Source organism: Culex pipiens, chromosome 2 (genome assembly GCF_016801865.2).
Source record: "Culex pipiens pallens isolate TS chromosome 2, TS_CPP_V2, whole genome shotgun sequence".
Classification (NCBI taxonomy): domain Eukaryota; kingdom Metazoa; phylum Arthropoda; class Insecta; order Diptera; family Culicidae; genus Culex; species Culex pipiens.
In genome coordinates this window covers 27,377,318-27,399,995 of record NC_068938.1, presented here as the reverse complement: position 1 = coordinate 27,399,995, position 22,678 = coordinate 27,377,318, and the positions used below count along the sequence as shown (strand labels likewise).

Sequence of the window (22,678 nt, the reverse complement as noted above, 5' to 3'; positions counted from 1 at the left end):
CCAATGTCGAGATAATCGAGTGACAATTTTTTGATCAACATCCCACCACACACACAGACATTTGCTCAGAATTTGATTCTGAGTCGATAGGTATACATGAAGGTGGGTCTAGGAGGTCTAATTGAGAAGTTCATTTTTCGAGTGATTTTATAGCCTTTCCTCAGTAACGTGAGGAAGGCAAAAATTCTATACTTTTCGAAAAAAATATGTTCAGGAATGAACAATCATGGACACCATTAAAAAACGAAAACGGGATTTTTTCAGTTAAAATTAACCTTTGAGTTGCTATATCTTGAAAACGGTGGCTGTTATCAAAAGTATGTTCTGTACTTTTCGATTGTATATTTAATTTAACAAAAAATCAAAACTCGTCGGCGATTTTTTTCTCTATGACTCAAAAATGGCAGTTGTCCCATAAACCAAATAAAATAATCGAAAATATTCAAAATACGGATTTAAAATAATCGATTTTTTGTAAAAAAAAGTAAATTTAAAAATCGGTTTATTTTTCCGTGTACCCTTTTTTCAATACCTACAACTTTGCCGAAGACACCAAATCGATCCGAAAATTCCTTCCAAAGTTACAGATTTTCGAATATTTACGTACCATTTTTGCATGAACAGCTGTCAAAATTGTTTGGAGACTTGTATGGGTGAACCAATGACACAAAATGGCTTCTTTGGTCATAGTGAAAAACCAATAGAGTTTAAGCTAAATTATAAAATACAAAAATCAAGATCAAAAATCTAATATTGTGACTTTGGCTCAATTTTAAGAACAGGATTTTTGAGGGTTTGCTCTGATGCTTTTGATTAAATTAGATCAAAACTTTACAAAATTCGGAAAATCCAATTTCCATTTCATTTTGTGATCTTTCAGTTTCTTTTGGCTGGAAGCCAAATATTTTCATTGAAATATTTTGCTATGCCACTGTGAGCATTTTTGGCAAAACTGGATTTAAATAGTATTTTTCATAACTTTGAATAAATTTTGTTTAAATGCAAGAAGTTCAACGAAAATTCATAAAAAAAACAAGCCAACCGCTCAACTCTGTCGATTCAACATTGTGTTTACATTTCACCGGATCAACTTCAGTTGGACTCGGAAATCGGTCGCGATATATTCCTGCCCCAAGCAGTGTGGGTTGTGCATTCCCAGGGGAAACAAATCATCATCCGTTCGCAAATCGGTTCCGCATCAATATTGCTGGTCTGGAACCCGAGAATTATGAGATAAACCTTGATTAAACTCGAAATTTTGAGTTAGCAATTATATTACTGATCATTTTGTTGGACTTAAACTGCACAAAAGAAGAATTTTCATTCATAAATAAAAAAAGTCATAATCAATTAAAAATAATAAAAAATTGGCCCGTTTTCTTCTCGGGACACCAAATTTTTCCGGATCACACAGTGGTTGCTCTCGGCAGAACCACATTTATCGAACCAGCAAACATCAACCACAACACACCGAAGCGCTGCAAAAGGTCCCGCATCGGAAGGATGTCACCATGCCAGGCTAGGGACCCGGGCGGATCTGTTACACTCTATCTCTCCCTAACACGGATGGATAGTTTGTGCATTGTAAGGGAAATAAAATGATGACTATCTACGGTATTGGATGTCAGCTTCGGATACTGGTACCTCTAGTTTGGATATTAGTCATGCTGGTCTTTGATGATAATCCAGCTGAGGTTTGTTTTCCTTACATGAACTTGAATATGGAACTTTTTTTAATTTTTTTTTATTAATTTTGACCATTTCTCAACACACCGAGTGTGCACACTGTCACCCTCACTGTCAGTGGGTTGAAAAATTGCAGAAATAGTTGTACATAATAGTTTATTGAGTGCCACACGATATGTGTAAGCGATAAGGGAAAGCTGCGTCTGATACTTTGCTGTACAGAGTTCGCATCCAACCTTCAACGAGGACACACCGACTCGGGCACCAAAGCTCGTTCATTGCCGGCAATAGATCTTGTCCTACCATCCAACCATCGAGGGGCCAGTGTCCAGTGGCTATTGGAAGGAAAATTGGCTGCGTTGAAGGGTCCAGGATTAGAATCTGTGGCCAACGGGGAATTTACGCCCACAGCTCGTGTGAGAGAGGCACCGTGGATGAAAATATTGGCCATTTGGGAATAAATCAGCGATATCGTCCACATCGCTTGGTTTGATGAACGGTCCGGCCCGGTATTTTTCCGGACAATGACTAGGAATAAAAATTGGATTTGATGAAGCGGTTTAATTGAGTTTTTTCGTCATTCAATGCAGAAAAGTTGTGATTCTTATCAGAAAACTTTTTTCAGTGTTTTTAACTGGAATTGTAACAAATTGGGTGACACTTTCAAAATAAACCCCTCTCTTCTCATGCGGGTCAATCTGGTCGTAATGATCCAGCAGGTCACGCGCAGACCGAACAGTATCGACCATCCGGGCACAGTGACATGGATCTGTAATGGATAGCTCGCCCCCCAAAATGGCAAAAAACACACACGCGGCGAGGTGTCACCATCATCCGCCGTGGTATCCCATTTGCATGCTAATCAGTTGGCATCGGCTGCATCGAGGGGTCCTCCAATGACACTGGTGGTCTGCTATTGGGATTGTATGGCTGCGAGTGATAGGCTCTCCTGTCTCTGTTTGTGGAATCGTTGGTCCTAAATTTAGCAGGAATTAAAATAAAATGCTCATCGCGGCTTCGGTTGCAAATTTTGCGGTGTTTGGGGAGCGTAATCAGTGCTGCTATTTTGCAACGAAAGTTGAGCAAATGCGTTAGTCTAAATTTTTGAGCAAAGCCGGATTTATTTGAGCTCTTTATATTTAAGCTGATTTTCATCTCTTTAGAAAATTAAATTAAAAAAAAATAAGAATCTGTTTTATAAAAATAACTTTTCATAAATTTTTCAAATTTGAAATTGGCTCAGTAATTCGAATTTATAAAATTATGTTCATACAATTTTAATAGGAGTCCTCTCCTGCGAAAAAAACTATGACACAATCAAGTCATTTAAAGACCTACAAGCTCCAGGTCGAATTGAGATGATATCTGTACGTACAGTTTTTAAGTAAAAAATGCTAAGAATTCCCTTCAAATTTGACTGATTGTTTCTGGGCTAAAATCAGGTGATTTTAAATTTTTGAGATTGAATATAAATTTGCCTTAGTTACATACGAGCAATTCTCTCAGATTTCGGTCATTCGGTTTTTTTTGTATGTTTTATTCCGACTGAAACTTTTTTGGTGCTTTCGGTATGCCCAAAGAAGCCATTTTGCATCATTAGTTTGTCCATATAATTTTGCATACAAATTTGGTAGCTGTCCATATATAAATGATGCATGAAAATTCAAAAATCTGTATCTTTTGAAGGAATTACTCTGAAAAAAATGATACACGGTAAAAAAAAATTTGGTGATTTTTTTTATTTATCTTTTTGTCCCTAAAACTTGATTTGAAAAAAATGCTACTTTTATTTTTTGATATGTTTTAGGGGACATAAAATTCCAACTTTTCAGAAATTTCCAGGTTGTGCAAAAAATCTTTGCCTGAGTTATGAATTTTTGAATCAATACTGATTTTTTCAAAAAATCGAAACAATGGTCGAAAAAAAATTTCAACTTCATTTTTCGATGTGAAATCAAATTTGCAATCAAAAAGTGCTTTAGTGAAATTATGATAAAGTGCACCGTTTTCAAGTTAAAGCCATTTTCAGGTAACTTTTTTTGAAAATAGTGATGCTTTTGATAAAATTAGATCAAAACTTTACAAAATTCGGAAAATCCAATTTCCATTTCATTTTGTGATCTTTCAGTTTCTTTTGGCTGGAAGCCAAATATTTTCATTGAAATATTTTGCTATGCCACTGTGAGCATTTTTGGCAAAACTGGATTTAAATAGTATTATTCATAACTTTGAATAAATTTTGTTTAAATGCAAGAAGTTCAACGAAAATTCATAAAAAACAAGCCAACCGCTCAACTCTGTCGATTCAACATTGTGTTTACATTTCACCGGATCAACTTCAGTTGGACTCGGAAATCGGTCGCGATATATTCCTGCCCCAAGCAGTGTGGGTTGTGCATTCCCAGGGGAAACAAATCATCATCCGTTCGCAAATCGGTTCCGCATCAATATTGCTGGTCTGGAACCCGAGAATTATGAGATAAACCTTGATTAAACTCGAAATTTTGAGTTAGCAATTATATTACTGATCATTTTGTTGGACTTAAACTCCACAAAAGAAGAATTTTCATTCATAAATAAAAAAAAGTCATAATCAAGTAAAAATAAAAAAATTGGCCCGATTTCTCCTCGGGACATCAAATTTTTCCGGATCACACAGTGGTTGCTCTCGGCAGAACCACATTCATCGAACCAGCAAACATCAACCACAACACACCGAAGCGCTGCAAAATTTTTTTGTATGTTTTATTCCGACTGAAACTTTTTTGGTGCTTTCGGTATGCCCAAAGAAGCCATTTTGCATCATTAGTTTGTCCATATAATTTTGCATACAAATTTGGTAGCTGTCCATATATAAATGATGCATGAAAATTCAAAAATCTGTATCTTTTGAAGGAATTACTCTGAAAAAAAATGATACACGGTAAAAAAAATTTGGTGATTTTTTTTATTTATCTTTTTGTCCCTAAAACTTGATTTGAAAAAATGCTACTTTTATTTTTTGATATGTTTTAGGGGACATAAAATTCCAACTTTTCAGAAATTTCCAGGTTGTGCAAAAAATCTTTGACTGAGTTATGAATTTTTGAATCAATACTGATTTTTTCAAAAAATCGAAACAATGGTCGAAAAAAATTTTCAACTTCATTTTTCGATGTGAAATCAAATTTGCAATCAAAAAGTGCTTTAGTGAAATTATGATAAAGTGCACCGTTTTCAAGTTAAAGCCATTTTCAGGTAACTTTTTTTGAAAATAGTAACAGTTTTTATTTTTTTAATTGGTGCACATTTTTTGCCGGGACCGTGGAGTAGGGGTAAACGTGGTTGCCTCTCACCCAGTCGGCCTGGGTTTGATCCCAGAAGGTCCCGGTGGCAAATTTTGAGACGAGATTTGACTGATCACGCCTTCCGTCGGACAGGGAAGTAAATGTTGGTCCCGGTTTAACCTAGTGATTAGGTCGTTAGCTCAGTCCAGGTGTAGGAGTCGTCTTTCTGGGTCCTGTCTCGGTGGAGTCGCTGGTAGCCAGTTGGACTCACAATCCAAAGGTCGTCAGTTCGAATCCCGGGGTGGATGGAAGCTAAGGTGTAAAAAGAGGTTTGCAATTGCCTCAACAATCAAGCCTTCCGACACCTAGTTTTGAGTAGGAATCTCGCAATCGAGAACGCCAAGGCAATGCTGTAGAGCGAATAATTTGATTTGATTTTTTTGTTTGCACACGTTTGAAAATACTATTTTTGAAGAGCTGAGAAAATTCTCTATATTTTGCTTTTTTGAACTTTGTTGATACGAACCTTAGTTGCTGAGATATTGCCATGCAAAGGTTTAAAAACAGGAAAATTGAAGTTTTCTATGTCTCACCCAAACAACCCACCAATTTCTTACTTCGATATCTCAGCAACTAATGGTCCGATCAACAATGTCAATTTTTATTAATTATTCATTATTATTGGAATTCCCATCGATAACCGCCTTGGTAACAAGCAGGACCAGCAACACTGCCCTTAGACTGCTCTGGATACTTCATGCACCACCAGGGATTCTGCTCCCGAGCCCGGAGGATTGCAACGCAACGAATCGTAAAACACAGAAATCAGCGAGCGAAGCGATTAAATCGGGACCACCAACCAACCGTCGCTCGTCGTTCGTCGTTCACTAGAGTTCATCCCGGCAGGACCTACCTCAGCAAGCATAAGGACGAACGACGATCATTATAGAATGGAAATGGTCTTGATAAGCTTACGCGGGGCATTTTCCACACCGCCGGAATGAAGGCTGTGTGGTAGGCACCGGAGAACAAAACATGTTTTTTTTCTCGTATCAGTTTTCCAATTTTCCACAAATTTGACGTGTGACAAAAGGTTGCGACCGAATTCGATTACCTACCGTTTTTTTTGGGTGCGTATTTCATGAAATTTCAGAATAAAAAAAGCCAATTTAAAGTTGCAAACAAAAGCAAAAAATCCGCATCTATTTTTTCAACAACCCACGTTGAGCGTCCGGTTGGCCTCTCGGGTTAGTGTGATTGGCCAGGTATTGTGGTCACAACAGCAGCACAAGCAGGGGGTGGGAGGGAAAAGATGGTAATGTGGGTAGCAGGAGGAATGGTCAGTGTATTTCACACACACACACATAATTGGCATGTGATAAGCGACACCGACCACAGCTGCTGCATTGCGAGAGTTGAAAAATTAAAATCAAACCACATCGCAGTTGACCAACTGATGGATAAGCAGATTCTGATGTGGGCATACAGGTCGGATTGAATGATTGATTTAAATTTGTTTAAAAAGTGTTGTTTTCAGTTTTTGTTGTAATTGTTGCGGCTCCTGGCAACGGTTTTGGACAAGGTGGACTGTCCTTCAACTTGAGCGGACTGTAAAAACTCAAGCTTCTTTTGGGAGTTCAATTCCGGGACGAAAACACAGTTTTTCACTAGCACTAAACTTGTATTTCCGATGATATTTACAGGATTACGATCTGTTCTCTACGCGATCCTTCGTGCGACTTGCTTTGGCGCGCACTTTCCGTTCGGTTTTCGTGTTCGTTGCGCGCGAACTCTCGTCGTCGCGCCGTTGTTGTTGTTCTGTCAAGTTGGCAGCGCCGTTCTGTCAGTGGCGCAGGGGTGGGGTTGCGCACACTGCTTCAAACTGCGAATTTCTTGGTGAAATCTTCGGCATCGGCCGAACATTCTCCCCCCGGGTTGAAGGCTCGGCTTCTAACATCAATCCCGCTAGAAGAGAATCGGCCGCTGGCCACGCTGGAATTCGTTGGTGGTTAAGGATCTCGGACCAGATGCGCATGCTTCGTCCCGAGCTTGCTGCCATCTGGTGGTGTTCTTCGGTTGGTCGAATGGTTGAGCGGGAGGCAGAGCTCAGCTGCAATCCCGGGTCCCAAACCAAACGGGACTGCTTCTCGTTGTTGGTGAAGATCACGGACTGCAGCAGCTTCTCCGTAAACTTTCTGGCTGCACGGACACGATCAGTCGATCGTGCGACGTTGGCGTTGTATAGCTGGCAGCTGTACGTCTCACTCTTGTGGCTTGGCTTTGTGGCTGCGTCCTCTTGGACGGCTGGTGATGTGCAAACGGGCTGTGCATTGATCGGAAGCGAACGGTCCTCGTCGTTCACTTCGTCGGCTTCGGCTGGTTGCAGTGATCGAGCGTCCTCGTCCTTCACTGCCTGGTTCGTGGCGATATCGCGATCTTCGTCTACCAGTCCAGCTGTCCCCTGCCTTGGGTCATCGGACTTGGCGTCTTCTCGTTCTGCGTCGGCTGGTAGCAGTGAACCAAGTTCCACTGGCTGACACCAGCCAACGTCGAGGTCACCGCGTATCCGCTCTTCTGACCGCAGCGTAGGAGGTACGCCCGAATCGCCGGACATGTCGACGTCACCTCGAACTCTTGTCGAGGCTTCGTGTTGAACCACTTCAGGTTCGGCGGGACTGTCTGGCATGCTTTGGAAGGCTTTCAGGTTGGAGTTCGTCTCGTGACTCTGTCCGAGAGGTACTTCACTGGGTACAAAGCAGTCGGTACTCAAGTGGCAACCGTTGCACCGCGTGCACAACGGGTCGCCACGCTCTGTGGTTGCGTTGGATGGGCTCGAGAGGAGTTGAATAGGGGCACATACCTTAGCATCAGCTGCAGCTAGGTCGGTTCTCTCCGGAACATCGCAGTCACCAGTACACTCTCCTTCACCACGAGCGTCGTTCGTGAAAAGCGGAGTTGGGATGGCAACCTGCTGCGAGACTGCTAAAGGCTGGACTTGTTGCTGTTCAGTGGCTTGGACGGGCTTGGACAGCAGTGCGAGACTGAGGGCTACAATCTTGTTGTTGACTCCTTGGAGTAGCCCCTCAATCGCCGCACACTCCATGTCGTGGGCGTCTCGTTCATCGGCAAAACTGTCGCAATCCTCAATTTCTCGCAGCACTCGATCTAACTCACCGTAGAATCGCTCGATGTTCTTCGCGAACACCCGGAACTCCGGCATGGATGGCAATTGCTGGTCTTCTTCGAGGGTGGAAAGTCGTTCTTGGAGTAGCAGGATCTTCAACTTCAGCTGGCGTCGCTTGTTGGCCAACCTCTTCGAGGACCTCGGATGTCCAGCGGGATTCATCTTTTCTGGTGTTTAGTTTTGGGATCTCTAGATTTCAATGTTCCGCCGTGATCGCGCTCGTGGCGACACAACAGCGGCAGCACATCAGCAAAACACTTTCTGCTCGGGTAGCGGCTTCCCAACCGGTATCCGAAACCTTCCTCGCTTGCTCTTGCAGCAGGCCAACTTCAGGACTTTTTATTCGGGGTGTCGCACTTGCTCTTAAGCGAAACACTTTTCTTCGGGATTCTTCGTCGCAGCCACCCTCCCGGAACTCTCCTGCTGACGCTTGCAGCAGGCCCTTTCCGTCGGTGCTGTGGCCTCGACGCGGCTGGATCTGGAATCGTCCCCGCTGACGCTTGCAGCCGGATACGTTCCACTGCTTCTTCTTCTACCGTGTGCAGCTGGAGCGACCGCCAAATTCGCAGCGGTACTGTGAACTGGAATGTTCCACGCTTGGGAACCAAACAAAATGGCGTCGCTACGCTCACCGCACACACTCACAGGTTTTTACGCGAACATCTTTTCGCTTTTTTGCGGGCTCTTGCCGCCACTGTTTCCGCCGTTCTTCAGGCCACGGAGTCGCCTTCTTAAACTATCACTTCCGATCTCGGTTTAGCACTTTATCTGAGGCAAGATGGCAGCGCTTGCTTGCTCCTTGCCGAGTGAACGCACTTTGATTCTTCTGCCGGTAACCAACTTCCGGCTCACTTCGCTTCGCTTGACGCGTTTCGCTGATCTTCCCTCAGCGTCTTCCGATCCGTCGTTCTGCAAGACACAGACACGCGACACGTTTTCACGCGGAGCACTCGAGACGATCGCGAGATGGAGGATAAACTTTTCCTCATCCGGAGGCACGCGAGGTGTTTGAATTGATCGCGACTTCAAACTTCTTCTTCTGCGGAATCGAGATTTTCAAGATGGCGACCATCCGGTTGGTCCGCCGCCACTCTTCACTTTCACTCGCGAACTTTCGGGTCCTCTGTCCGGTTCGAATGGACCAAATGTTGCGGCTCCTGGCAACGGTTTTGGACAAGGTGGACTGTCCTTCAACTTGAGCGGACTGTAAAAACTCAAGCTTCTTTTGGGAGTTCAATTCCGGGACGAAAACACAGTTTTTCACTAGCACTAAACTTGTATTTCCGATGATATTTACAGGATTACGATCTGTTCTCTACGCGATCCTTCGTGCGACTTGCTTTGGCGCGCACTTTCCGTTCGGTTTTCGTGTTCGTTGCGCGCGAACTCTCGTCGTCGCGCCGTTGTTGTTGTTCTGTCAAGTTGGCAGCGCCGTTCTGTCAGTGGCGCAGGGGTGGGGTTGCGCACACTGCTTCAAACTGCGAATTTCTTGGTGAAATCTTCGGCATCGGCCGAACAGTAATCAATTGAACATGTTTTCAGAACAGCTGGAAAAAATCTTGGAAATTCATTTCATTTAAATTTTGTATATTTTGTTTTTCAAAAAGGTGCAAAAAAAATAAAAAAGGATAAAAATTTAAATTACGAGCCATGGTTTCAACATTTTAATGAAAAAAGTGGTGTAAAATGCATTATACACCAGTCCAGTCATTTTGCCATCATTAATTTCAAAAATATCTAAGGCCGTTGCAAATATTTTTCAAAGTTTATGTCGCCCCCCCCCTTCAAAAATTGTTCGAAAAATCAGGGGGCAAAAAAATATTAACTTTGAAAAATATTTGCAGCGGCCTAAATGCATATAGTTTCAAAACGGTGAACCATGTAAAATAATTGAAGTAGTTTTCTTAATCTGAAAATTATTTTGAACTTTTGTTGACAATACTTTCTATTTTATTCCAAAATTAGGCTGTTGCAAACATTTTTTTAAGTCTTGAAGTTCAAAATCAGTCCGCCAAATCAGGGGGTAAAAATATTTTTTTTCAAAGAACTTCAAAATTTTAATTTTGATGGAATAAGAAGTGTAATGAACTGAAAATAGTTTGAAATGCATTTTCCTGCATTTAAAATCATATTTAGTATATTTGAGATCGATCAACAATATTTTATTTTATTGGTGAAATTCTACACTGTTAAAGTTGTCTTTTTGACAAACAAAAAAATATTTCGCCGATACTTTAAAATTTGGAATACTGAAGATTGCAAAACACCTGGACAGGTGTAAAATGCGTTTTAAAACACTTTTTTCATTCAAATGTCAAAACTATGGCTTGTTATTGAAATTAAAAAAAAAGTAAATTAGGAAAAGATTTGATTTTGCAAGGTACCGGGCATCTGACGCTAGTATGTGCGTAGCATATAAGAGCAATTCTCCACGAAATCGGTATTTTTTTGGGAATTTTAATTTTTGTATTTTTTAATCCGACTGAAACTTTTTTGGTGCCTTCGGTTTGCCCAAAAAAGCCATTTTGCATCATTAGTTTGTCCATATAAATTTCCATACAAATTTGGCAGCTGTCCATACAAAAATGATTTATGAAAATTCAAAAATCTGTATCTTTTGGAGGATTTTTTTGATCGATTTTTTTGATATGTTTTAGAGGACAAAAAAAATAAAAATTGTGTTTTTTTGTAAGTCAAGTTTTAGTGACAAAAAGTTAAATAAAAAATCACCAAAATTTTTTTTACCGTGTATCATTTTTTTTCAGTGTAGTCTATATACCTACAACTTTGCCGAAGACACCAAAACGATAAAAAAATCCTTCAAAAGATACAGATTTTTGAATTTTCATACATCATTTTTGTATGGGTCTCGTGGCGCAGGGGTAGCGGCTTCGGCTGCCGATCCCGATGATGCTATGAGACGCGGGTTCGATTCCCGCCTTATCCACTGAGCTTCTATCGGATGGTGAAGTAAAACGTCGGTCCCGGTTTCTCCTGTCTCGTCAGAGGCGCTGGAGCAGAAATCCCACGTTAGAGGAAGGCCATGCCCCGGGGGGCGTAGTGCCAATAGTTTAGTTTTTTTACATCATTTTTGTATGGACAGCTGCCAAATTTGTATGGAAAATTATACGGACAAACTAATGATGCAAAATGGCTCGTTTGGGCATACCGAAGGCACCAACAAAGTTTCAGTCGGATTAAAAAATACAAAAAAAAAATAGAATGACCGAAATCTGAGAGAACTGTTCATAAGCACTTATGAAATAGTGGTCAAAGTCAAACTTGTAGAAAATTGAACGGGCTTTTTAAAAAAAAATACTGAACGAAAAATACACGCCACTTCTATGAGATTTTTAAATTGAAAAGTTAATTTTTAAGGTGATGACACGATTGTTTTTCGTTCAAAATTTTTGAGGAAATAACCGAAGATGTTACAAAAAGACTCACGAAAAATGTAGGATGGTATGTTACCCCTAAAAAAAATACAAATAAATATTAAGACGAGTCAAATTGAAAAGTGGTCAAAGACAAACTAATATACCTATTTTTTCTTAAAAGTCCTGTCAAAACTTTCGAAATTGCAGAATACACCAAATCGATCAGTAATTTCAGTACAGGGTTATATTTTTTGTACAACTGGAGTGCAAATGTTTTTTGTTTGGTTTTTAATGAGTGCCATAACGTTTTTGGTAAATCCATCCAAATCCAGTTAGTATTTTAATATTTTCAAAACATAAATTAATCAGTTATTACTTAAAATATTTTTATATCTGATGCTAATAATATCTTTTGACATGTGTTTTTTTTTTGAATGTAGAAAAAGCTTCTTTTTCGATTATTAAGTGATATATGAATATTGCTTTAAGCCACATCCGTCACTATGAAGGATTAACAATGTTTATTGATAGTCCTCACACAATGATTAGTATTTTTGTTTGGCAACATAAAAATCACGTCGTGTTGCCAAAAACGGGATGGCATTGTGTTCCATATCATCAATTAAAAAAATAAACATAATTCTTAGAAAGAAAATGCTAATGTTCTATTTTATCTAAATTTATGTTGCCTTATTTATGACGAATGAAAATATGTTTCATACTTTTAAAGTATCTTGTTTTATTTTTAAGTACCCTAATATTTTGACCAAGCCTGTGTTAACAGCGAGTGGAAAAAGTGAATGAAAAAAGTTTGACCACCACATCTAGCGTGAAGTGAAAATTAACTCGTTTTCTCATTATACACAGAAAAAAATAATGTAAATTTGGAAGCTGTATTTTTGGAAGGTTGAATTTTACCTCTCTTATGATGTAATTTTACCTCAATTTAGACTGAAAAAGTGACATTACACCAGAAAAGTGGTAAAATTACACATTTCCAGAGGTAAAATTACACCTTTTTTCTGACATAAAAGATGTACCCCTTCCCAGATGTAATATTACCATGATTTTTTTTTCTGTGTAATCGTACCGTATGGATTTAGGGGAAATTTGTTGATAGTTGGCATATTAAATTAATTTTCTTTTCTGTAAATACAATTTTCAAATCTGATCAGATAATTCTAATTGTTTAGTTCTAAATCCTGCCAAGCATAAATAGCATTCTTTCATTTTTTTGCTCAAGTTCAAAATAAATCCCCTTCCCTTAAATTCCACCCCCAGCCTCTCATGGGTCTAGACTCCAGAGCGTCCTGACTGTTGACGGGCCGGTGGGATCGCACAGCCTAGCAGTGTCCACTCGGTCATGAATTATGGAGCGTTTTTAATTGCTTTTCATTGCTTCACGCCACACTGCCTGATTGAGGTCGAATTTATCAATCACGTGGGCCAAGAATGCTTCTGCTGGAGGGTCAAAAACACTCCCACGTGGGCTTTGAAAGCCAATTCAATTTTGCACGGTTCCGTGGGCTAACCACTTTGAAGTTGACGTGACCGGATAATTGAAGAATTTGTTTTTTTATTAATGCAAAAATTGTGCTTTGGCGAGCGTGTTAATTGCTGTGAAAATTTAAATCAGCATAATTGTAAAAATTGGCATGTTTTAAGAACAGAGAATCATCACTAATATAAATGTAATTACCAACCAGATGATCAAAGTTGCTCAACAGGGAAATTCATTTTGAAGGCAATACAGAAATTTCATGGTTAAAATATTAGTTTTTTTACCAAACTATTTATCTGAATAATTTTTGAAAACCAACATAAATAAAACTGGATTACTTTGAGAAGATTTTATATTAATCAAATAAAATTTCGCTCAAATAACAGAAGAAAACCTCCAGCTAAATTATTTTCAAACCCATTCCCAGCGAAGCCAACCAAACAGGAGAAAAGTTCAAGAGGAAAAACAGCAAAACTGGTGGTCTGGAAACTTTGTTTATGAGAACGAATGTGATTTTCGCCATTCACTTTTCCGGAAACTTTCACAACCTCAACGACATGTCTGGCTGCATGTGATAAAGGGTAATTTATGATTTCTTGCAGCACCACTCGCTTTTCCAGCAGTGTGAACTCATGTGCGGACCAAATTTTCCGGGAAAATCTCTTCAGTTGGCACCTGCTCTACTCAACCGGGACGAAGCAGGAAATGTGCGTCCTGTTTTGTGGCAAAACGCTTAACCTTTTCTCTTTTCTAAGTTGTTGTGAAATTGAGCTTTTCCTGACCATGTTTTGCCATAGAAAACACGTTTTGATTTTTTTGTGAAATTCAAAACTTTTGCTTCTGGAATTTTTTTTTGGTAAAACTGAATTTGTAAAAAGACGTAAATTTCATATTTAATAAACAGTTTTTTTATTGTGTTGTTAGAAGAAGTGGTGTTTGTTATAGAAGTTAAACTTTTTGTTGAACAAACGTATTGGAAATGATGTGGTTATGACTGTAGATAAACAGGTTTCCCTTTAAGTTGAGAGGTAGTTTGATGTGATCACAGTTTATGAGGAAAAATAAAAGTATTGTGATTGATTCAAAATTTAAATGTTTTAAATTTTGAATGCGTTTTCGAATGCATTTTTCATTTTTGGGCACTGTTCATTGAGGCGATTAAATTGTTGCACATGTTTCTACAACACGTTGAAAGCAAACAAAGACTTCCTCACAACAAAAATCAATCCTCTTATATTGTTTATTTGTTATGTCTGCAAATATTTAGCACATCTCCATTCTGATGCAAGAAGTGTAGTGCAAAAAGGCTTTGGCAATGCACTTTTATTCAGTAGAAGTGGTTGTTAGTGCAAAACTAAGAAAAACGAATAAACCCAAACCCAACCATCCTGGACCCCGGCAATTTGGTTGCGGATTTTCCAGTTCGGGTCGAAACAAAACGAAATCTTGCCCCTTCACTTAATACTTTAATCTTTTCTCTTCCGAAAGCGAACCGTAATCCGACCTGCTTAAACGCATGCACACGATTTTCCTCCCAGTTCTGGACCTGGGAAAAGCTGCAAATCCATGCATGCAAAACAATATCGAAATGGCCATGGCACTGCTGAGCTTTTCGGGTTTCTAAATGTTGCCAGAGTGGTGCTGGTTGTACTAAGCTGGCAAACTTGCCTGTTTTGGAACGATTATGGGTGTGAAGTTGGATGTAGAGTGGACATTTTGGGACAATTTATATTATTCCTAGGAATTTCGTACTTTATATTTAAATTTTTTATTTCTATTTTATTGGGGTAATTCTCCACCAACTCACACGAAATCTAAAAAAGTTGGCCTGACCCCTTTGTTTGATTTTCGTGAAACTTTCCTCTGAGACCCATTTTTCGATATCTCGTGACGGTGGGGCGGTACGACCCCTTTAATTTTTCTGGATTTTTACTAAGACACGTTTTTCAGTGATTTGTAGCTCGAAACCGTGAAGAGATATAAATTTGGTGTCATAGGGGCTTTTGTGTTAAATTGAACGCCCTATTTGATGGCAAAATATCGAAAAAACGTGTTTTTCATCAAAAAATAGTTTAAAAAAAATTAAAATCACTGCCACTTTTCGTAATTAAACTAAAAAAATTGGAGCATGTCATTTTATGGGAAATTTAATATACTTTTTGAATATGAAATAACCCAGAAAATATTTTTTTTCACTTACAATTAAAAACTGCTCGTTTTGTAACTTTGCAGGATTATTTTTGAGATTGTAGCGATTTTATACAAATGCAGAGCAGACAAAAAAAAATACATAAGGGGTTTGTGTGTATTCTTCCCTTTTTTTAAATTGATGATTTTGACAATTTTTGACAACTTTTTTAATTTTTTTAACCCCAAAAACTCAATCGTGTGCTTTTGAATTTAGTTTTTAATTCAACAAATTTTGCATAAAAATTGCCGTTTAGATGATTGTTGTGACTCATTTTATCGTCTTACAACAATCTTTAAAGGGTCATACTTATGCAAAATTAGCTGAACTTTTCGAAAAAAAAAATTGTGTGGTCTCTCATTAGTATTTTTGACGCTGGAAATTTTCAATTTTACCGGTTGAATAATTTTTCGGTATGTCGCTAATTATTTCGAAGTTTTTTGTTTCGTTTTTTTTTTATTTCGATGAATTGTTAACCATGCATTCCATATGTCAAAAGAAGCAATTTTTCATCATTAGTTTTTCCATACACAACTCCATACAATTTTGCTGGCCAGTCATACAAAATGGCCTTTTGAATATTCGAAAATTTGATGAAATTTTCTGTTCTGTGTTTGCACACTGAAAATGCTTTTTTTTATTTGACTTTTAGTTACTGAAGTTAAATGCCCAAAATACGTATTTTTTTTATTTTTTAGGGGTATTAGGGGACTAGAAAAGCATATTATGCGTTAGAGTTTAGGATGGTGCAAAATCTCGTACATAAACATTTTAGGAATAATTTTTTTTGATATAATCTCATTTTTTGACGCTAAATCTAGTTTGTAATTGAAAATGACTGAACACATTTTTTATACAATGCATCGTTTTCAAGTTATAGTCTTGAAAGGTTGAAATTTTTCGAAAAATGTTCACTTTTTTCAATTGAAAATTCTTGAAGAAAAAGTACACTGTAAAAATAATTTCGAGAAGCTGAGAAAGTTTCCAGCTAAATTAAATAGACCCGTAGCCAGGAGAGGAAAACTTCAATCCGGAAATTTTTGGAAGTCATATAGAAGAGAGGAAAGAATAAAAAAAAGGAAAGAAAAAAAAATAGAATGAAAAATGACAAATCATATTTTTGAAAAATTATAAATTTACTCCATTTTGACCAATTTTTCAGCAAATGAAAGGTGATAAGTAGGGCTAGTGATTTTTCATGGCAAAAAATCGATATTACGCGGCATGCCAATTACAAAACATTGAAATTTCACGACGACTCTAGAAACTGCTCAAAATAAACGTAAAAATGTAGTTTTTAGCCATATTATAAACAGAAAAGTGTCACAAAAGTGACACAAATTATTTAATTGAAAAAGGAGTCTTTGAATAATCTTGCGAAATTTTGAAGAATTTCCGTCAGTTGAATTTTAGATTTTTTTTATTAGGTCTTACAAACAAATGTAAACATTGAGTGTATCCCGCTTACTCCAATGAACATTGACATAAGGTGTGAAAGGGATACACTCAACGGTAACTTTTGTTTTGAGGATCTAATTAGTTCAAGCAAAACTTCATCAAAAGCAGTTTTTACATTTATTGATGATTCAAACCGGCTAACAAATATATGTATTATTTTACTAATTAATTTGAATAACCCTCTACAACCCAACCCCGCCTTTAGACGGGCTTCGATTTAAAAAATCGCCAAAAATCAATTTTTCAACCAATTTTTGATCTTTAAAAAGCATTGGAAAGAAGAACTCTTAAAATTTAAAAAAAAATATGGGTTGGAAGTTTTACTTGTTTTATGTGACTTTGCCAATGTTTTTAAAAATTTAATGTTTTCAGGGGTCAACTTTGGCTGTGAAATGGAAAACCATTTGAGTTTGAGCTACATTTCAAAACGTTCCAATAGGGACGTGGCGTCGCTATTTTTAGACCACGTCTTCCACTTTTTCTTTATCGAAACTGACTGACTGTTGGTGAACAATAGGGACGTGGCGTTACATCGTGCTGCCATCTGATTTTTTAAGTGCAAAAGTGGAAAAGTGTTGGTTGAGTCATCGGCTAAAAAAAGACAGCGTCCTAGTCGGATTCGGTGGAGGAAAAGTGGAAAACGTGGTCTAAAAATAGCGACGCCATCCTCCTATTATGGAAGATTCTTCGGTATCTAAAAAAAAACAAATTTTAATAAAAAATATTGTAAATATGGTATTTTTTAAAATAATTATAATGAAAAAGGCGCATTTTTTGTGAAAGAACAGGTTTTTCTGTAAAAAAAAAGTCAGTAAAATTAATGGACGGTTTGGTGTTTTTGGCAAAGTTGTTGGTTTTGATAAGAACAAGAAATAAAATATAGAAACACTGATATTTAGTTTGACTGATTTTAATTTTTTTCGACCAATGTTAAATATGTTCACATCCAAATATGATTACCAACAACTTAATAATGTCATCATTAATTATTTAAGAACAACTCTACTGAATTTGTGTTCAAAATAAGTTTTGCTCGTTTGCATTATCCCCAGCAACATCAAGGACCTGGTCCAAGGTGAATGCTTACGGCTATTGTTGAACCTAGTTCAGATTTATTACATTCCCAGGCAAGTGTGTGGTCAGAGTACAGCCCAAATTTAAACAGTAGGACTTGCATGCTTGCTTTTTAATATCGAAATCCGATATTTGTCTCTTGCTAATTTAACCTTAAAACACAAACCAAAACCACAAACCACACAAAACCTTTGCCGTTTCACCTCAGGATCTTTGCAGTTTTTTAACCGGAACTGTGCGGTTTTCGGTCCACATTGTTCGACATGATGCCAACTTCTCCGAACTCCAAACAACTCAGACGAGGCACTTGTCCGGATCTTTCTAAATCAACCTCTCAACCCCATCACCACCACCGACGGGTTAAAACAACAGCAGCAAAAACTCCTGAAAGCGGTGCGGTGCAGAAAGCTTTAGTAAGATTTTCCTGCTCAGTCTCAGTGTTGCTGCAGAGTGGTGTCTGGAAATTGTAGAACCTGCAACAATCCAAACAATAACACAAAACTCATGCGTTTATCTTTTTTTTTTTGCTAAAAGAGAACTTCAAACAGGGATTAAGCTCAGGACTAGTACTAGGAACAAATTGTTATGCAGCCTTGTCTTGGGCGGGTTGAACTTTTCACCAGAAATTTGCATTTGAACTGAGGGCAGGACGTTCGTGCAAGTTCGTTTAAATCAAGTCTTTTTCGTAGGCTGAATACATTTCCAATTTTCGCAAAATAACATCTTAGTCATCAATCAAATCAGTGAATAATGAAAGATAACTTTTTTGAACTAAGCAAGAATTCCAGAAAGTCGTGGAATTTTAACCTGTCAAACCCCGTTAATCGATGTTGGTTAGCACCATTAGATTACTCACTCAAGCTGACTAGTCTAGTCGTTTATGCAACGTCATAAACCTACGTTGACGTCATAGCGACTCCGCCCTAAGGGCTCGTCCTCAACGGGTTTCTTTATGTTGATACCGTCTAGCATGGGCAGATCGTTGAACCTCTATCCAATGGAAGCAGTGCTTCTTGAGACTCGTCAAAAAACAAACCTACAATTAGCGGGCAGCCCCACTATCATGCCGGCAGCAAACAGATGACTAACCAGCCACGTTTTTCACACTTGGACTCGGTTAAAAGTGCAAAAATCAACTTAAGTCACTGCAGTCGTCGGTGAAGTTGCGTTCGAAGATGATCTTTTCTTTTGGCTTGTTGGTGCTGGTTGTGGCAGCCTCTTCGGTACAGAGTGCGGCCTTCTTCGAGGATCGGCCCTACCACGACGAGCCGTATCATACGGTTGATCTGGATGGGGTCAACTCCACCGCGGAGCTAACGTCGCAGTTCAAGTGGAGCAAATCGGTGATCAGCTATCGGATCATGAACTACCCGGTTAGGGTGTTGCAGAGTGAGATTCGGGCCGCCGTTCGGCACGCGTTCGATGCGTGGAGTCGTGTTACCAATTTGGACTTTGTGGAAGATACCCGGACCATCGACGTCGACATCCAGCTGGCGTTCGAAGGGTCGAATCATCAGCGCCGGGGACAGCCCTGCAGGTACAGCTATGACTCAACGCTGGCACACGCGTTCTTTCCGGAGCACGGGGATGTCCACTTTAACACGAAGTACTTCTTCACGGAGGATACCTCGATCGAGCAGTTCATCAATACGGCCACGCACGAGATCGGACACTCGCTGGGACTGCTGCACTCGACCTCCCGGGACTCGATCATGTACTTTTCACAGACGAGCAACCTGTTTGCGGAACCACAGCCGGAAGATATCAACGTAAGTTCATTTTCGCTCAATTGCTATCAAGAGACCTAATAATTATTTTCCCAACAGGCCATTCAATCCCTCTACGGAGTCCGCTCCTCCATCCCAACCACAAACCGACCTCCACTAACCACCACCCGACCCCCACAAACCAGTACCCCAAGGCCCCGCACCAACACCGACCTGTGCACCCTCACCTCGTACGACGCCATCCTCACCGATCACCGGGGCAACATCTGCGTGCTCGCCGGCCGCTTCTACTACAACCTCAACGAGAGCAACCCGGTGCCGCGGAAGGCGAACGCCAAGTGGCCCGGCCTCCCCGCCAAGGTGGACGCCGGCTTCACCTATCGCGACTCCAAAACGTACTTCTACAAGGGTGATCAGTACTGGAAGTACAGCGGACTCCGCCTCGAGCAGGGCTACCCACGACCGCTGAGCCAAGCATTCCCGGGGATTCCCCCGTCGGTGGACGCGATCCTACTCGCGAAAAGTGGCGGCTTTCACGCGTTCAAGGGTCCCCAGTATTGGTACTACGACATCGGCAAGCAGAAACCGGTCGAGTGGTACTATCCAAAGGCCATCGATGACGGGCTGGGGGGATTCCCCAAGAAGCTGGATGCGGCGCTGGTGACGGGCGAGGGGCGGAGATATGTCTTCGCCGGGCTGCGATATCTGGAGGTGGGAGAAGACAACAAAGTGATTGGACGGATGAGGGATGTGAGGAAAGATTGGTTCAACTGTGCGTGAGAGGAGGGAAAGTGTGAAATTTAATGTTGAGTGTGAGGGAGAGATGAATTTCTAGTCATTTTTGTACGTAACAGTAATAGTGAGTAAGATGAAGACAGCATGACAAAGGTATTTAAGATTACTATCTATGTTAAATATAATTGAAAATAACGTTTTACAAAATGTTTGATAACTTTCATTGTGGGTTGTAGCTAACAATCATGAATAAAACTTATTTAAAAAAAAACAACTGTTTCTCACTAATCTGCAATATCTTAGAGGGGAAATTTTGCTGTAAAAAAAACTTTTTTTAAGTACTAGTTTGATTTGGAAACAATTTGGTTTTGGTTTTGGTTTTGGTTTTGGTTTTGGTTTTGGTTTTGGTTTTGGTTTTGGTTTTGGTTTTGGTTTTGGTTTTGGTTTTGGTTTTGGTTTTGGTTTTGGTTTTGATTTTGGTTTTGGTTTTTTCTGCTGGTGCATTTCTGCATCCTTCGTGTCATTTGTGTTACGTCTTGTACATATTTAAGAAATTGTGAGACTTTTTAAAATGATTTAATTATACTTTGAGATGCTTAAATTAGAATATCTTTAGTAGTTAATGACATTAAAAAATGATATTGGAGATGCGGGGCATCGATCCCCGTACCTCTCACATGCTAAGCGAGCGCTCTACCATCTGAGCTACATCCCCATGTTGATACTAAATTGAACCCGCTACCAAAAAAACCCAGCCGTTCAACATAAAACCAAGCAAAACCTTGGTACTATAGTCCCACCACCGTTCACTAATCTGGGCCAAGACTTGACTAATGTTTGAAAATGGTTAACTGTGAGAAAGTATTGTTTTAAATCACATGAAGATCGTGTTGTTATAGGGACGTGGCGTTACATCGTGCTGCCACCTGGTTTTTTTAAGCGCAAGAGTGTAAAAGTGCTGAGTCATCGTCTAAAAATAGACGGCGTCCTATCTCGCCCAGCAAAATGAAGTCGATAAAGTAGTCGGTTTCGATGAGAAAAAGTGGAAAATGTGGTCTAAAAATAGCGACGCCATCCCCCTATTGAGATACATTTTGATTTAATTATATGCTTCAAGCGCTTTTGAAATGATTTTCTAGAGTGGACAAGGAGCAAGATAAGTGAAAGGTGTTCGCTCAACGGTTGATTTGTCGGCGGCAAATATTCACTAACCAGATGTTGTCACGCAGTGGGATAGGTACAAAACGCATGCTGCTGTGCTTTTAAAAATAGATTTTATGGTGAGATGGACGATTGTTGTTCGAAATGTTCTTCTTATGTATACTTTTGGTAATGTTTTGAATGATTGTTTTTTACAGTATTAAAAATCGCAAATTTGAAAAAAATTAAAGCATTTCAGACACCAAAATACTGCTCCACCTGCTGCTACTAATAAACTCAAGTACCCATGAAGAGCAACAGCAAATTTCCATCAATCGCAAAAGCTTTTCCACTCCGTATTGCTCAACAACTTTTCCGACTTGGTCGTTCGTCCTCTTGCCACCACCCAGCTCCGCAAAGGTCCTCCTTCTGCGTGAGAGAATGGCCCTCTCTTTACTGATGGAACTTTCAATTTCCTGAAAGTTTTATTTGATGTTTATCTACTTGACTGCCCCATTCTGCCTCGCTTCCCCACAGTCGTCGTAGTCGTCTTCTTGGGCTTCATCGTGTTGGATCGTCGTCTTGTGTGCTCCAAAAAACCTCAAAAGCCTTATATTAATAAATTTCATCCCAATGTACCCAGTGCAAAAGCAAATATCAAGTGTAATTGCGCAACCACCGAAGAAACGTTCTGGGTCGTCCTGACGCAGAAAAGCCAGACTCTTGCTCCGAGTTACATTAGAAGGTGAGTTAAGGATGCTTATTGCGAGCAGCAGCAGCAGCATATTTTGGCTGGCAAATGGCCTCCTCCCGTCTTGAATGTGCAGCACTCTGGGTTGGTGTCGGTTTGGTTTCATAAGCCTTGATGTTCGGTGAATCAGAAAGAGCCACAGAGATATTTGCCCATACAGCGGTGAGGAGTTGCTACTGCTCTTGGAAAATATCAGCAGTACTTTGCATTGATTGTGTTTGAGCAGGGAAACTCGTTGTGGTATTTTTCTTTTTTTAAACAAAAAATATTGGCGTATTAAAAATGATCACATCTAATCTAAAAACTCACTCTTTCTGTTTTGTATCATGTTCTTTGGCATGCCATAGTACCAATGTGATAAATTATTAATTGTTATATCCTGAATAATATCATTTCAGGTTTTGGATTTGTACAAAAAAAAACTTTTGCTTCTATGTTTGGAATAAGCAGTTCTTCTTAGAAAAAGTCAACAATTAAAATCTACTTTTACTAAAAAAAAAGTCAATGATACTTCTATTATGCTGCGCACAAAACACTACCCCTCTATATCTCACTCACATATATTTTCCTGCACACTCCTGTGTGCTTTTG

The 22,678-nt window shown here is 39.4% G+C and overlaps 2 protein-coding genes and 1 non-coding gene across 3 annotated transcripts; 1 reads left to right on the top strand and 2 right to left on the bottom strand.

Annotated features, from left to right (window-relative positions):
• Positions 1-6,512: 6,512 nt before the first annotated feature.
• On the bottom strand, positions 6,513-9,645 carry LOC120421276 (uncharacterized). Its single transcript, XM_039584470.2, has one exon. It carries the CDS (start codon positions 8,296-8,298, stop codon positions 6,796-6,798), a length of 1,503 nt encoding a protein of 500 aa, XP_039440404.1. The 5' UTR covers positions 8,299-9,645; the 3' UTR covers positions 6,513-6,795.
• Positions 9,646-18,800: 9,155 nt separating this feature from the next.
• Positions 18,801-20,470, top strand: LOC120421289 (matrix metalloproteinase-19-like). Its single transcript, XM_039584480.2, has 2 exons — positions 18,801-19,503; positions 19,561-20,470. Exons 1-2 carry the CDS (start codon positions 18,910-18,912, stop codon positions 20,239-20,241), a joined length of 1,275 nt encoding a protein of 424 aa, XP_039440414.1. The 5' UTR covers positions 18,801-18,909; the 3' UTR covers positions 20,242-20,470.
• Positions 20,471-20,838: 368 nt separating this feature from the next.
• Positions 20,839-20,911, bottom strand: Trnaa-agc (transfer RNA alanine (anticodon AGC)). Its single transcript has one exon. It is a non-coding gene; the product is annotated as a tRNA-Ala (tRNA).
• Between the last annotated feature and the right edge of the window lie 1,767 nt (positions 20,912-22,678).